This window comes from Erithacus rubecula (genome assembly GCF_903797595.1).
Source record: "Erithacus rubecula genome assembly, chromosome: 5".
Lineage (NCBI taxonomy): Eukaryota > Metazoa > Chordata > Aves > Passeriformes > Muscicapidae > Erithacus > Erithacus rubecula.
Window position 1 is genome coordinate 29,693,952 of NC_136687.1, and position 16,651 is coordinate 29,710,602.

Genomic DNA, 16,651 nt, shown 5'->3' on the forward strand with positions numbered 1-16,651 from the left:
AGGGATATAACATGCAGCATTTAGTTCTGTGTGCTTATGGAAATGAAGAGGCTTTATGCATGCATGGGCAGCTTTTGCACCAGTTCAGGTGTTTGGATGACTTGTGCCTGGTACCCACTGGAAATGGGGCACATAAGAGCAGCCATCTACAGTCACTGAATTGTGATTGAGGATATGACTGAGGTATGAATTTGTGTCTTTCTTCCTCTTTTACTCAGTCCATAGCTTCATCTGCTATCACTGTTTCTGAAATCTACTAAACTGAAGCAAATTACCCAGTTTCTAAAAATGCTGGGTAGAGTGGAAGGATGGATTGTATTTGCCAGCCAGCACAGAGGTCTTGAGAGACAATGGGACATTCAATATAAAATAAGAGTACCAAGGCCACAAGGGAAGGACAGTTAATAATTTTTAAAACCTACAGTTCTGGTTCACTTAATATTCAGAAGCATTTGCTGTTTCAGAGTTTCTGCACTTCATAAAAATTCAGTGGTTTTTGGATGGCATGGCCTTAGTTACTAATTCACTGCTGATATATTCATAGGGCCTTATCTTCTACTCTGTTTTGTTTATGCTGATGTCACTCAGCTGAAGACAGTGCAGCCCAGTCCTGCACTAGAGCACAGATGCAGCTTATATCTTTCTTTAGACATCCACAAAGCCTGTAATCACATCTGTTACCGTGTCTAGCAATACAGTTTTTGACACAGTTATTCTCCCAGTAAGATAGCCTTCTATTCTCAAGCAAAAGTCATATTCAAGAACCCTCTGTTGCAAGACACTGATTGTACAGTATACTTCTTTACCACCACATTAACTTCTAGAACAAATTGCAAAGTGTTTCTCTTTATTTGCTGCATATTTTGCTGGCTTTGCTAAGATAGAATAAATGTTTTAAAATACAAAGGCTTCACAGTACATTAAGAGTTTTATGCAGCAGTGTTGATTGCTTTTACTAATGGATGAAATTTGATGGCTGTTGTCAAAGCAAACTAAGAATGCAAGTGGTGGTTTACCCCCAGGCAGCAGCCAAGCCCCACTCTCACTCACTCAAGCTCCTTTGCTCCCCCACCAGCAGGACTGGGGACAGAATTGGAATGGTGAAAGAAAACTCATGGGTTGAGATAAAGGTAATTTAATAGAGAAAGCAAAAGCTGCACACTCAAGCAAATCAAGGAATGAATTCTCTGCTTCCCATGGCAGGCAGGTGTTCAGCCATCCCCAGGAGAGCAGAGCCCCATCACACCTAGCAGTGACTGGGGAAGACAGAATCACACAACCACTGAGTGACAGCACTGATTTTCAAAATGCTCAATGTTTTTTGGTATTAGCTTTGGCTTACCACATGATACAAAAATTCCTAGCAAGAGTGATTTATCTGTTGTACAGTCTTTCATTGTAGTGGTTGTATTGAAACCACCAGTTTCATAAAGCAGTGAGAACATGTGTTCTTTAGTACGAAATAATAAAATATTTATACTGAAAAACAGTGTGATAGACACTTAGAAATGAGTTGGAAAGTACATATAAGCAAACATCTCTTACCTAAGCAAGTAATGAGTTATATTTGATTATCAAAAATGAATGAAATTAATTCTAAACAATATATCACAGGCAGGAGTAGTATAGAGGGTTTTTAAAGAGGAAGTATGAACATGATAACGTGAGACAGATTCAAGGAGGTATAAATTATTCTAAATAAGAGCAGAATTTATATATTGTAGCTGTATAGCAGAAGCAAGTAGAAGAAAAATATGAACCTTATCTTCACTTAAATTTGGTGTTTGCCATGTGGTTTCTTTAGGCTAACTAATACTACATTAAAATATGCTTGAAGGCTGTTGCTGTGTCAGTAGTTAAATTGAGGTGAATCATAAGGCAGAGCTAAAGAGCTGAGTGGGAGTTACATGGGAAACTGTTACTTTGCTTTACAGAATTGGTGTTGAAATTGCAGAAAGTATTCCAGGCTTTCTAAGCAAATGAAAACCTGGACATCAATGTCAAATTTCTGTGAGTGGAAAGACCAGATTAAGATAATTTTTTGAAACATTTAATTTATGTTGCTTTTCAAAGCTCATTTACAGTGAACTAATTTATATCTAAATAAAACTTAGACTAGCCAAAAAATCAGACATGTAATTTGAAAACAAGCTAACAAGTAAAGTCAAAACAGATCTTTTACAATTTTGCAACTTATACACCATTTTCCATAATTGCTACTTTTTTCTGTGAAAAGTATTTTCCTACAAAACATTGTGTTTGGATGGGAAGTTCAACCTCACCAAGTTTGCAAGGCAGATATACATAGTGTTCCTTACAATAATCATATAAAGAAGTGCACATTCTTCAGCAACAGAAGTGATGCTTAAGAATGGGATTTTGAATGAGGGAGACTTCCAAGAGGTAGAACAGAATGGGATGAAATTACAGCCAAAATATCAGAGAGATGTTCACAGCCACACCTTTGAAATTAAAGAACTTAATTTAGGAATTTCTGAACCTATGCCATTGATAATACTTAGAGCAAGTGGAAAACTATCTCAGATCACCTTCAGAAATGAGGATAGGGTGCCAGGAAAGTGAGACTGTATGGGGTTAGACAGTTGAAAACTGAGTATGAAAACAATTATAGTATTAAAAGAAGAGAAATAGAGAATTTCAGCAAGACTATAGAATAGAAAGAAAAAGACTAGATGTGCATCAGCAATAATATAGATCATTTATTCTCTAAAAGTGTTAGTTTCTCAAGAAGTATATAATTTTTAATTATTTGAAATAGAAATCAAAACGCTAATCTGTCTTGGACAAAAATTTTCTTGCAAAGGCAGATAGGTTCTTACATACATCTTGTTTATGCATGGACTTTCATCATTAGCTCATGTTTTTATTAGAAGTACTCTGAGACCATTTCATTTAGATGGGAGAAAGAACATCTTACTACTTTCTTACTACTTCAAATGTTACTGATCTTCAGGGGAAGAATTTACATCTCCTGGAACCAATTTAAGGTGATGGCTTAGTGGAGATATTAAACTAGTTTTTATATTTTAGAAATTATTCCTTCTTTTAGGCTTCTGGTTTCTTGTAAACTGTGTTTTGTTAGCAGCACCAGTAACTGCTGTAAGGAATGAAAAATTAATTGTGTTTTCAGTTCATTAACTTTATTAATTTGACAGCTTTTCACAGATAGCCACTTCAGGAAATTTCAGGATTAGTTACCATAACTTCTTTATTGGATGAAAAAGATGCATGTTTAAAAATGCAGTGTGAGTTTAAACATTCTTCCTTTTCATTCAGAAAGTTCAGGTGAAATATCAGTAATTTCAGTCACTATAAATTTCTTAAATCTGATTTAACTTTGGTCCTGTAAATGTTGAATCCTTTCAGAAAAAGGAGATGCTTCTCTACCCATCTGCCATACAGTCCTCTCTTACTGTTTCATCTGACTAATACATTTTTGAATCTGAATGACTGGGAAATAATGAGTTGTAAACAATACTGCTATAAACCAGACTATTAAATACAAAATCCTAATGAAGCAAGTATTGATGAATTCCAGTTAGTATATTTTCAGGCCTATAGCCTCATGATTTTTAAAGATTTAAAAATTTTACCAATCTCCTATGTAGGACTGCAATTTGCAAGATAATTAAAATTTACCAATTGCCTCTGCAGACTCTTCTGTCTGCAGAAAAATCTGGAAATGGTAACTTTAAAGATGCTGTACTCCATTGTGAGGATTGCTGGGTTGATGCCCAGTAACTTGTAAGTAATTTATGAGTGCTGAGAAACATCCCAGAAAGCTGCTGAGAAAACCAAGAACTGACAGAGCACCCTGGCACTTCTTCCTGACAAAAATCTTGTGGGTTTTCATATGGCCAAGCTCAAAGGAGATGGTGACAGTCTGCCATGACAGTATTGGAACATGCACTGTTCCCATCACTTTTCAATATGAAGTCTGAATCCTGTATGAAGTTTGGACTTTCATACAGTGGTGAGTGAAAGCAATAGAAAGGTAATAGTGTTATCCATGTTTCTCTATCTTGTTGATAGTAAGATTTGTTTACAATTTCCATTTTTCAAGCTATTTTAAATAGCTCTTCAGAGGAAAAATTACTGTAACTTGTTATGCCATTTAACAATCAGTATCATGTATTAATTAAAATCATAAAATGCATTTACCTTAATGATATTTTCTTCTCCTGTACACTTCTAAACAAAACCAGCATGCCTCCATGTAAACTTGCACACATTCATGTGAAATACATGTGCTGGACTTGAAGCCTGTGCCTTTGTTGCATGCATGTGGGCTGGCATACAGTTGAAATCAGTTGTGCTCTGCAAAGCAGGGGAATTTAATGAGCAAGTAACTGTGGCTTTCAAAATGACACACTGCTGCAGTGCACTGTATGGTAGGTGGCTGTAGTTCTAAAGCTATAATTAAGAGTGTGGGAACTGAGAACATCTGCTAAGGGAATGGCACTTACTATTGCCAATTTAAAATAAATAAATAAATAAATACATAAAAATGCCTAGTGCATTAAGATACTGGGTGCACCAGATTAAATTTAGGACATAATTTTAATAATTATATTAAGTAATCTGGGGTGTAGTAGGGGAAGGAAGATATTCTGTCATGCTGCATAATGTCATTTATCCCCCTTTTTGTTACTCATACTGCAGTTGATGAGGTTGAACAGCTGGTATTACAGCAAGGCATGTAACTGATCCCTGTGTTTTCCTGAAACAGATCCCATCCCATGTGCAGGCACTCCATGAGTTAGTTGAGTGACGCTTACCAAGCAGAACAATGAGCCCTAAATAGCACTTGTGGTGGCATCAGGGGCTGCTGCAGGTACAGTTGAATTAATCTGATAACCTCAGTGTAACACACAGCATTTGGAACCAATGCTTAACCACTCAGTCCTGCTGGCATCAGTGCTCCTGGGAAAGTACCCTTGGCAAAATGTCACTGGGTGGTTAGAAAGCACAACAGGCTTTGTGTGCTATCATGTATCATTGCGATAATGAAACAAACCTTGTCTTTAAAATATTCAATGATTTTGTTTAGAACTGCACTATTAGCTTCTGTTAACTAGCTGAAGCAGACCCATTATCTGTTTAACTATTACCATAATTACCATAATTTTTGTTTCAAGTTTCTTGTCAAAAGCTAGAGGTCATGATTCTACACTATAATGATTTTGTTTGCATTTAAAATCCTGGTCACCTATAGTTTAGCTAGATTTGGACTCACCAGCTGGAAGGCAGTAAAAAACTTTAATACAGCTTTGATAGGAATGTGACTTTTCCCTCTCATTGCAAAAATTCACAAAAAAATCTGTTTGCAGGTGCTCAGTAGAGATTTGGCAAAAGCAGAATCTGAAAACCTATTCCCATTGCACATGAATGGAAAATTAGAATTGAGTACTTGAATGCTTCTAAGTGCCGGGGCTAGTATAGGGAAAGAGTGAGACCATTCATATAGTTGGTACTGCAATGAATGCTAGAGCAATCTGAAAATTAGATGCTGGTGCTTGCTATTCTTTCAGATTCACTATAGACCAATCTTTGCAGAGGAAAAGGCTGCCTGGCTTGAAGACTGAGGGAATAAGAGCAGTAGACTGTGACAAATTGCCTTTGGCAAGGAAAGGAGGAGTTTGGTTTGGAGAGTAGTGGCAACAAAACTGGGAATTGAGTGAGTTAAGAGAGATAAGGCTGCCTAGGAATGGATCTGGGGCTGAGAGCTTAGACAGCAGACATTTGTCTAATGGCACTAGAAAAGTGATTTGGGTGTCCCTGTGGTGTCAGATAATGAGACTTCAGTATTTCCCCTTCCTTTCAGAAGGAGAGAAAATCTAGAAGGTGATGGGCAAAGGAATTAACATTGTGATGGCTGCTTTAGTAAATGCCAGCTAATGCTATCTGTGCTGTTTCAGCTTGTTCCCTCTGTGTGGATGTAGTTATTTCAACAGTTTTATAATCACTTTTTTTCTGCAAATCTGTGGCCTCATCCAGAACACAAACTGGATCTCCTCATGAGATGAGGGAGTGGGTTTGGGTAAGGAATGGAGTCAGCAGTAGACTATCTAGGGTGCTTCTTCCATTTGCTGGCACTGTTTGCTTTGGTAGTGGGGAGCTAAAAGAGTGAAAACGCATCCTGATTTGTGCCCCTCCCTCTTCATTCCTGTGGTAGTGGTTCTTGTACATTATTGTGGGAGAGCATGGAAGGCTCTGACCTGTGGGTGGCTGGCAGGCAGATTCCAGAGCACTGCACACACACACAGTCACTTCTTGGGTGACCCCTAACCTTGTCCCATGTTTGCTGCAAGCCTGGCACAAACCTCTGATGTTTTCTTTCAGCACTGCTGTGAAGACTGAACCTTTTTTGTGTGCCATCTCACAATGGTATTGTTCCAATACCATTCTGCTAAATCTTGTGAGTTTCAGCTTTAGATGGTTTCTGATTTGCTTTAGAATGGGAAAAGGATATGCTCATTAGCAGAAATCTTAAATGTGCTGGTGAAGAATAAGGTATTAAAAGAGAGAGAGGAGGATAAGCATGCAATCTGAAAATTACCAAATGTCTAGAACTTTTGACATTCATCCAGCCGGTACAGATAGTTAGTATTAACACTCTTTATTTACATGAGTTAACTATGCTCCCAACCATAATGGTTGATAGTTCTTTCTTTGGCTGTTTATATCAGGAAGAATTGTAGCTTTTTTGTTGTTGTTCTATAGCATTGAGCGATACTGGATTTCATGAGGTCTGAAATCAGCTGACAGTACAGTGCACATACTTGTATTGTAAACAGTAGTAGTGGCTGATGTCTGTTATCTGGAGGAGTGAAACTCTATGAAATGAAAACTGATCATTGTACCCCATGGGAAAAGGCAAAATACAGGATCAGCAAAACATTCAAATTTTGCAAAGCTGATTATTCTGGTTTTCATGTGTTGTACGTGTTTCCTTTGTTTTGAGAGCACATAGAATTGCTGCTGTTAAATATCTTCTTTCCTGTAAACAGTTAAGACTCTAATGGGATTATAGCTATGCAAAGCAGTGCTATGATTCTTGAGAATTGGCAAAAATGTGCTAGGAGTTAATAAGATACGCTGCATAGTATAAGGCAGGGATAGAAGATACAAGTTTATAGCATTTGACTTGCTGTCACTGATGAGTCATTTAGATAGAGAGGCATTATGATATTAATCAGCATGAAGATTGAAAGGCCAGAATTATTTCTTGTGCAGCAGAACTGAAGAAGCCATATGTCTGTTCAGATCAACAGTGAATAAATCTATTCTGTTTTGCTTCACAACTCATTAATCTAAGCTAAAATCTTACCATCTTTCCCCCATTTTATCGCTCTTTAGTTCTTGTCATTTTGGGTTCAAGAGCAGATCTGCAGATGTCCCAACAAACCTAAATTGGAAGATGTGGCTCAAGGAAGGAGCCTCACGTGCTTCCTGTGCCAGGAGGTCACTGGAGTAGGTGTGTCAGTGGTATTCTGGTCTGCAGGGCCAGAGTAGAGCTGATCTGAAGTCAAGCCCCTGTGTGGATGTCAGGCTGTGACATTACCCTTTGGCTGGAGAAAGTGACTTCTACTTGCAAATGCTGAAACACCCTTTGGAACTGAATCACATCAAGGCAGTTCAGTGAGTTCCAACTGTGTTAGTCATCAATCCATGCAGAGCTTGGAATGAATGTAATGGAAAAAGCTTGGGTTCAACTCTTCACCTTTTTAGACAGCAGAAATATTTTGGTTGTTTTTGCTGTCTTCCTCCTGCCTAACAAGACAAATTAAACTGGATTGAGTGTGGGAGAGAGTTTTGTGACTGGGTTTATAAGATCCATGCATTTATCCATGTACAACTCCTAAGTCTTCCTGTATGAATTCACTTTCATCTAACAATGCTAGAGTATACTGCCCACTTGGCTCTGGTAAGGTCTATATTCTTTATGAGAATTCCTTATGGAACCTTTCTATGGAAGCCTTCAATGTTTGCAACACCTTGATCTCTATCAAACTTAACCAAAATTGGTCACAGGTTTTAAATAGTCAGTAGAGGTACTGAAAGTTTTCCTGTACAATCCCTTCAAATTGATATCTTAGAAAATAATAAGGATTAAAATCTTTCACTTGATATCTTCCTAGTTAGTCTTTTAAGTTATAGTTATTCTTTCTGGTTTTATGCATGTGTTACAAAAAGATTAAAGCAAAATTCTGCTCTTTCATCATACTTAAAAGAATATATTAGAGTCTTATATCACCTCACCCATTGGTCCAACTCTGATAGCTATATGTGACATGACCCAGTAGTTCAGGGAAGCATCTTTATATTTAAGACAAAACTAATAGCTTTCATGAATTAACACTATTCCCACTGATTCTATAGGGACTCACTGGGGGAAAAAACACTATTTGAAAGAGTTCTAATTTAGGTGGAGATTTATGCATGTTTAGTCTGAAATTGATACATATTACACACCTAATAGAAAAGTGCAAGAATGCATTATTTCTCATACTGTACAGAAAACAGAGAACTAGACAATACTTGAAGTATTGAAATGACCAATAATTTGCAAAGTTCTGGAAATGTAACTAAAGATGTCTTATGTTCCTGATAACTTTGGTAGTTACTGCCATCTAAAGAATCCGGATTTAACCCTTCAATGATGAATTTTTAACAGGAACGTAGTTCTAATGATATTTGTCATGAGAAGGATGGAGAAATAGTTGGATATTCTGGGTATATTTGTATCTTCTTGGAAATGAAACTTTAAAATAAAATTTTAAAGAATGTCTAAAAGATTTGATTGGTGAACTCTGGATAGCATTGTTTAAAAATTGTATTTCCTAAAAGACAAACACTTCATCCTGATAAAATGAAAACTTTCAGAAGCACTAAGAACATGCAGAATGCCTTTAAGGCACTCTGTCTTAAAGTGGAGTTTTTCGTAATTATACTTGTGCACACAAATCCTCTGCATACTTATTTCAGTGACATGCTCCCATACAATAATTTTAAATATTTTCCAGCCTATGGAATGAGTCCATTTGAACAAATACAGTTCCTGAAAAATAATAGCAAAGGTGAAAGACAAAAGCAGGGAATAAAAATAAATGTCACTAAAGGCTAGAAATTTGAAATTTGGTAGTATTAAAAAAGTAGGTGGAGGCCTGGATAAAAGGGTAAGAAATATGAATTGGAGTCAGCAAGTTAATGGAACTTTTCTTTTAACCTTTATTCAGTTAATGGAACTTTTCTCCTTTTTTATTTATATTGAAGTAGTAAAAATAATGAAAAATTCACAAACGCCACAAGCATGACTGGAATTATTAATAAAAATTTCTCTAGTGGTAGAGGAGGAGACATAGAATGTAAGAGCAGCAGTTTGTCCTCCTCATTCCTTTTGCAGCTGTAAAAATAACCAGTAAAATGTACAGAATGTTGTCAGCTTGAACAACTAACTTTCTTGGTATCCTCTTAGACTTGCAATATCATTTTATGAAAATGTTCTGCTACTGAAATATCTGAGAAGTATTTTGACATAACAGCAAGTGCCTATTTAGAACCAAGTGCAGAAATTTTGTTTTTCACTACATAACAAGTCAAAATAAGTATCTAGCAAAGATCATGCTACAAACAGGAAAAATTTTAAGCTTGTCTAGAGAGAGACTTACAGTGATACCAATTTAAATGTATTTGTACTTTTTCTACGTGCAAGAACAAAGTTTGCTGTTAGAAATCTGCTGTTTGGAAACATGTAATCTTTTCTTTTTAAACCCGACAATTAGTAAATTTTCTGTTTCATGAAGAAAAACAGGAAAGGATGATACCAGTTTCTCTTAATCTTGCATTTATAGCATTATCAGAGAAATTACATTAAGAAAAGTGTCTGGAAAGAAGTTCCTGTATTGTTAGATTTATTCTCTTGCATTCAGACAGTCACATTTTTCACATACACTTGTTAAGTTCAGAGTCTTAAGTCTGACCACAGCACTCCTGACAAGTGCTTCAGACCTTAATGATTCTCATGAATAGAAATCACCTTACGATTTCCAACCCACATTTAAGATACATGAGATGATTAATGGTTAATAGTGCTTTTATTTCCACTTGCATCAGTCCCTTGATGTGCTTATACAGAATGATCAGCCATAGTCTCCTGTGGTGGATTTTCCTGTATCTGATACTCTTTGAACATTTGTACATGGGAACTTGAACCACTTGAGATTTTCCAACACAACGTCTTAGCAGTACACTGAATAACAATGTTGGTATTGTATTTGCTGAGGAAATAGGCTCAAATATCTGATCTGCTGTAAGGTAGATATCAGCCTAAGATTGTTGGTAGTACTGTAGATGATCCAGGAAACAGATCTTTTGTGTATAGAGATTTCCCTGGTCACACACTTACTGCTGCTGAGTACAATGTGACTTATCTGTTGTGTTCCAGTAGAAGTTTATGACCATGTACAAATTTTTCACCATCCCAATTGTTTAATGACCTGATCAGGACATTTCCAGATAATGTGCGTGAGTAATATGTACAATGGCACTACACTCAGAGGGAGGATCTCTTCTTTTGAGGAAAATTTAAAAGTTAAAAGTTAAAATTACAGAAACTATGGTGTCAGTTGTCTGCCTATGTTTTACTCTTTGATTATCTATCTGAAAACACTTTATTAGAGCTAGAGTTCTAGCTTCTGAGTATTCAGATCCTTACAGGGTGAGGCAGTGTGGTCTGGGGCAAGCAGCAGTTATTCTTGTGTTTAACATAAAGCATAGAAGTGGTTCTGTGGAGCTTTAATAAAGCATATACTAAAGCATATGCTCAGCATATGCCTTGCTGTGTTGGATCTTAGTAAAGATCCCCTGCCAGTCTGGGGACTTCTTCTTGCATGTTAATAAAACTGAAACATGGGGGAACCATTTTCATTATAAAATCAAAGATAAATAAAAATAATATCAATATAAAATTAACATCATCTAACTGTGATCAATCAAACATTCTTTCATACAAACAATGTATTTGCATGTAAGCTTTCTAGACTCAGCAGAGAGACTTCTTCTAGCAAGGAAGTTTCAGGACAGTTGTTTTTTTGTGTGAGTGTTGTTGCCACAATCTAAACATGCAGGGTTTATCAAGTTTTCATTGCATTCTCATTGCCATAGTTTTCCTGCTAACAGTAAACATCTGAAAGAATTTCTTTTAAATAGGGAGAGAAATAAAATAGTCAGCTTCACTGTACTTTCAGAACTAATGCTTCATACTTTTTTTTTTACTCTCCATCACTGTTTGTATGGGCTGGCATATGAAGTATATTGAATTGTGGAGCAGGAATGCTCTGCAGGATTTTAATGATGTGTGTTAAAAGAATATACTGCCACATGCAAAATGGGATCCTGCCTGGTAATAAATGCCTGTTTGTGGATCACCTGCAATGTTTAAACTGACTGAATAAACAATCCTTGTAGTAAACTCACTACTGATTTGGTTTTTTAACTTTGCAGGTATTTTCTCAAGTAGATTAGTCTCTCAAGCTCAAACTGTGAAACTGGCAAACAACTTAAAGAAAGTCTGACACTCCCCCTCAGGAAATCTCCTGTCCTCTCCAAATATCTGAGAACTTCTCTCTTCCTAAGAAAATGAAAATCTGTAATTTTCCAGCCAGACATACATATCTATCCTGCTGTTGATCCATCTGCACCTTGTGTTCTAAATCAATTGTTCTTCTCACCAAAGGTCCTTGGAGTAGAATTCAATACAAAGGATGGTAACTATAAAGAGCACATACTAGAATTAGATTTAAAATTAATATAAGCACTATATCAGAAAATTACATTTTAAATCTGCCTTTTATAATACCTTTTGTGAAATGGCAAAGAATAAATAACAGGTAACTTAGAATCACTGAATTGGTAAGGTTGAAAGGGCCCACAGTGGGTCACCTGTTCCAGCCTTCCTGCTCAGGCAAGGTCATCTGAGAGCACAAAGCACAGAACTGTGTCTGAATGCTTCTTCTGCCTTAATGTCTGTAGGTGCTTGAGGATCCAATAAGGAAGGGAATTAAACCCCTAACAGTAAAGTCATGCATCTCGATTCATGAATAAACTGAGGGTGGGGAAACCTTCCTTGACTTCTCACTAACCCTTTTTATAGCTCCATATGAATGTGGAACAGAAGGGGTGACAGAATGTTTTCCTTCAGCACCCCACACTTCAGAACTTTGCAAGTAGATATCAGGGTCTCTTGGAGAAAATGGAACAGATGTCAATGAGATTCCCACAAGTCTTTTCAGTAACCTCTTGCAATGCAAAGAATTTCTGAGCTGTTAATCATTGTAATGTTATCAAGGATATGTATTTAGTGAAACTAAATGTAGCAATGGTAACTGCAGTTGTATGCAACCCAACATACCCATTTTTGTGCATTAGCACAGTCATTGAATTTCCTGCTGCATTAGCTCTTCTAGATGAAGCTAACTATAGAAGAATGCCATGAAGATTAATCAGGATTTCCCTATGCAAAAGTTAGGCCTGCTACTGTGCTTAAACTCAGTGTTCCTTTACCTCAGCATCAAAGTCAGGTGTGAGCTGAGTGGAAGCCTTGCCCAGTCTAGGTGACTGATTTTTAAACTCATGTGTTGCAGTGGTGCTTTGTGGTTGCACAATTCTTGCAGATTTTTGTTCTGCCACAGCAGCAGCTGGCTGAGAGTTGGGTATCTCAGCTCATCATTGGGTGCATGTTTTGGCACTAAAGTGTCTGATGCTTCCAGTGGAACATTCATCTCGCCTCTGTCAGGGGCAAACCCATTCCCAAAGAACAATTTCCAGGAGGAAATTAAGAAGGAGCAGAAGTACAAGACAAAACCAGCCCTTTGCTCTCTGTTCCTCCCCCCACTACTTTCCTTCTTGAAGCAAGGATCTTAAAGACAGATTGAAGCAATGTTAAATAAAATAATTTCAGGCATATGATATTTAATTTCATTGCATTCATTTGACTTCTACCCCAGTATCATTAAATATTTGAATGGTGCTTTAGCTCCTTAGAAGCAGAGAATTCAATATAATTTTAGTATTAAACACAAGGCCTGCTGTTTGAATACTTGAGGTTTGGACTGCCTTATTTACATGCATATCTTTTAGGTGTGCAAGACTAAGTTGTTTTTCAGCAACACTAAATTAATGTGGAAGCATTAGTGATTTGTATGAGGTCCCTGTGAGTGTCAGCAATGTAGCATAAACTATTCAGATAAAAATTGTTAGGAGTACAAAGCTGTAGTGCTGAAACTGAGTTTTGTCAGTTAAAACTTGAGTAAGACTTAAGCATGCTTTGGGTAAATATATCGAAGCCACCTGCTAGAAATCATTTTGGCTCTGCAGTGTTCCAAGAGTCCTGTACTTGTTGGGTCTGAAAATAAATATCATGTTTCATTTTCTATCTTATGTGTGGTACGGTCAGCGATTCAGTTCCAAGCTAAAAGGAGGTTTGGAAATGGTGTCTCCTCTAGCAGTCTGAAAATGCTGTGGGAATTCGAGGCTGTAAGAACATTCTGTAGCAGTTAAAGAAGTGCAAAATTTCAGTCAGAGACCATTATTTGCTAAAAAAAAAAAATACTACCTTAATTTTATAAGGTCTTTTAAAAATTTTTAGTGGTAATTTGTTGACAGATGCAACATAAAAATAATACTATGAAACTCCATTCACTGTTAATTATTTATTTCCATTGTTCTCAAGAAATTTAACTTTTGTCTTTATTTTGTCACAAGACGACTGAACAATAGCAGCAAATATCAGATGGTTTCTGAAAAACTGCAATTTTTTTGAGCAGTGGAATGTCTGGCCTTGTTATGAATACAAAGTTATGAATACATGGCATTATACATGTTACCTCAGAGGTAGAGTTAATTCAGAGTTCCTGTTGAGTTGAACTGAAACTGGAATTCTGTTTTGATATTTCATTTACTTGTATTAATTAGTAACTTTAGTCTTCCATCATAGAAATGGTCCCTCATGCATACCTTCCAGCTTACTTGAACATAGCCAGGCAGTTCATATTCTTAATTTATTTTTTGAAGCTGCATTACATTACAAAATCTGATTTTCCCTTTGTTTTATCTTGTGCCTGATGTGGGGCCTCTAGTGTGTCTGCCCATTTGCTAGACTATATGTATATGTAACAATATAGCTAAGACTGGCTAATGTGCAGATGGCACTTTATCCTGAGATAAAGCTGTGACATAAACTGGCAGTAGGTGAAAAATAGTGTCTGTTTTGTCCCATGACATCAGCAGGTTAAAGTTGGCTGTTAATAGCACATTATGCATTATCTGCAGCTGTAGTTTGACTTGTGTTTTACTATTTGTTTATAAGTTGGGATATCTAAATAGATTCAACCTCCGTGTGCACTGTACATTATTTTGTTGCAAATGATTATCTTTAAAAGGTGTGTTGGTGCATAGTGACCTGACTGGGTACCTAGTGATTCCATTAGGAGTTTTGATAAGGATTCCTGTGAGTGCCAAGACACGTGTCCTGATTCTGTGCACAGAAATGCATCAAGCAACATTAAGAATGGCAGTGTTGTCTGGGGAGACATGTTAAATCACTGGATGAAAGCAACCACATTGCTTATAAATCATTGAAAAAGACTTGGTAACTTTGGCTGCTTAGAAAATATTTGGAGAGACCTACTCTTTACATCTTTTAGTTTGCACAAAGGAGTGAATAAACTTTATAAGCAGCTTTTAAAAATATTTCCACATTCCTGTATGGAAAATATTTTTAGTTTATAGTTTCAAGACCAGAAGTTAATCACTAGTTTTTTTTATCCTAGAGCAAATATTTACAAGAAAGCTACTAAACACTTGAAGATAGGGTGGCTTATAATGGAAGTGAGGGCTCATCTTTAACTTTGGAAGGACAAGCAATACCAATTTAATTAAAGCACTGTTAAAATAGGACTGTCATTTGTATCACAGTGTTTCTCCACCCCTTCAAAAAGCCCTGCTGCCATTTTGTACCACACATTCTTGTCCTGTGCAAATTAATAGGTCATTTTATTTTCCACAGGAAATCTGAAGACTTTTATAGCAAATCCTCCAGTGTCAAAATGAACACAGGTATGCTGCATCTGTGAGATTTTTTATGTTGTTTTGTGAGCAGAAAAGATCCAAAATTTACTAGAATTTTCATTAAAAAATTGTACTTTAGTTGGTGCTGAACTCAAAATAAGCAAGATATTTTAATAGTATGCCTGCTTATGTGCATTTGTATCCCATATATAAAATTGACATACATGTTTTTCTATGTATGGATCTATTTATATATGGATACACAAAATAAAAGTGCATGTTTAGCCTTCTGTGCTTAATAGTATCAGTTTTGTGCGTGTATTTTTTTGTGAAAACACATAGTATGAGGATATATCAGTGATGGAGAAGTGTTAATAAAGCATCACATTTTCCTAAGAAAATGCACATGCTTTAAAAATCCTTCATTTCTGTTCTGTATTGTCACTGAATTAAGGGGCATATGAGCACTGCCCTGTATTATAAGCTGCACTTGCATTTCAGCTGAGAATAATCTTGAGGATATGTTGCATTTACAGTGCTTTGTATTTTCTCCCAAGCTGCTGTAACAGATGTATTGACCAAATTAAATGCTCTATAGAAAGTTATCCTCATGATCTATGACAGTGTACTAATATTTGCTCCTGAGCTTCTGAAGCCAGTAAGATAGTGCTGCCCTTTGTTCTGGAAGAGGGAATATGCCTCTTGAAAGCAGACTGCTGAAATCCTGGCCTCACTCAGGTGTAAATTTTCAGTTGCAGTCAGCTCTTTTAGGCTCCATAGGTGAACTGCCTGGTTTGCAGATTTACTGTGGTGCAAGGATAGACCATCCATCCTTTCCAAACCAGTGGCTTTATCATTGACCACAGTGCTTCACCATGACATGATACGTGCGACCTGAGGACCAGAACTACCTTTGAAATCTGAGTTTCAGCAGCATGCTCTAAATCCAAGGGATTAGCTTTTCCATGGTGCAGGTGCCATTATCTAGATCACTGTGTTAATCCAGCTTCATGGCTTCCCGTTGTCTCAATCAACCTGGAACTCACTAGGATTCATTTTTTGAGCACATCTTTTAATACAAAGTTAAAATATAATGGCTCACTTGAAACTACTACATCTGTAAACAGAATAAGCAGGAGATTTCCTTTTACTTTGAGTGTGTATTTTTGTTCCCCAAAGTTTTGGTTGTTCTTAATTGTTTTCCAAATGCTTACCAAGATGGTGTATTTTTCATTTATAAAAATATTATTTAAAATTTGTCCCATCCTCTCTCATTTTTAGTGAAGATTTCTTTCCTAAATATGTCAGTCTGCATAATTAAGGTAGTACTAAAATACTGCTTGTTTCCTAGAACTGTAATTTCAGACGTAACTTTGCTAATCATCGTACTAGAATTACATTGTGCATTGCTGTCATATGAGTCAAAATCATATGATAGAGGTAATTTTATAGCTCCTACCTCAAAAAATATTAATAAAGAGGTAAATTGGCAGTTTGTGCTACTGCAGCCCTGAAGTATGACTTTGTTCAATATTGAACTAAAATTTTTGATGTAAGTTAT

General features: G+C 36.5%; 1 protein-coding gene across 31 annotated transcripts in view; it reads left to right on the top strand.

The window, feature by feature from the left end:
• Positions 1-16,651, top strand: part of SORBS2 (sorbin and SH3 domain containing 2) — a 163,210-nt gene that overhangs the window by 69,808 nt on the left and 76,751 nt on the right. For 28 of the 31 annotated variants that reach the window (XM_079305599.1, XM_079305588.1, XM_079305591.1 and 25 more), the window contains one exon: positions 15,089-15,138. The exons of the other annotated variants lie outside the window; for them this stretch is intronic. Coding sequence is in view for 5 of the 28 variants with exons in the window: in XM_079305613.1 (XP_079161739.1) it covers positions 15,129-15,138 (10 nt within the window). In the remaining 23 variants the exon portion in view is untranslated. The remainder of the gene's footprint in view (positions 1-15,088; positions 15,139-16,651) is intronic. 31 annotated transcript variants of the gene reach the window in all.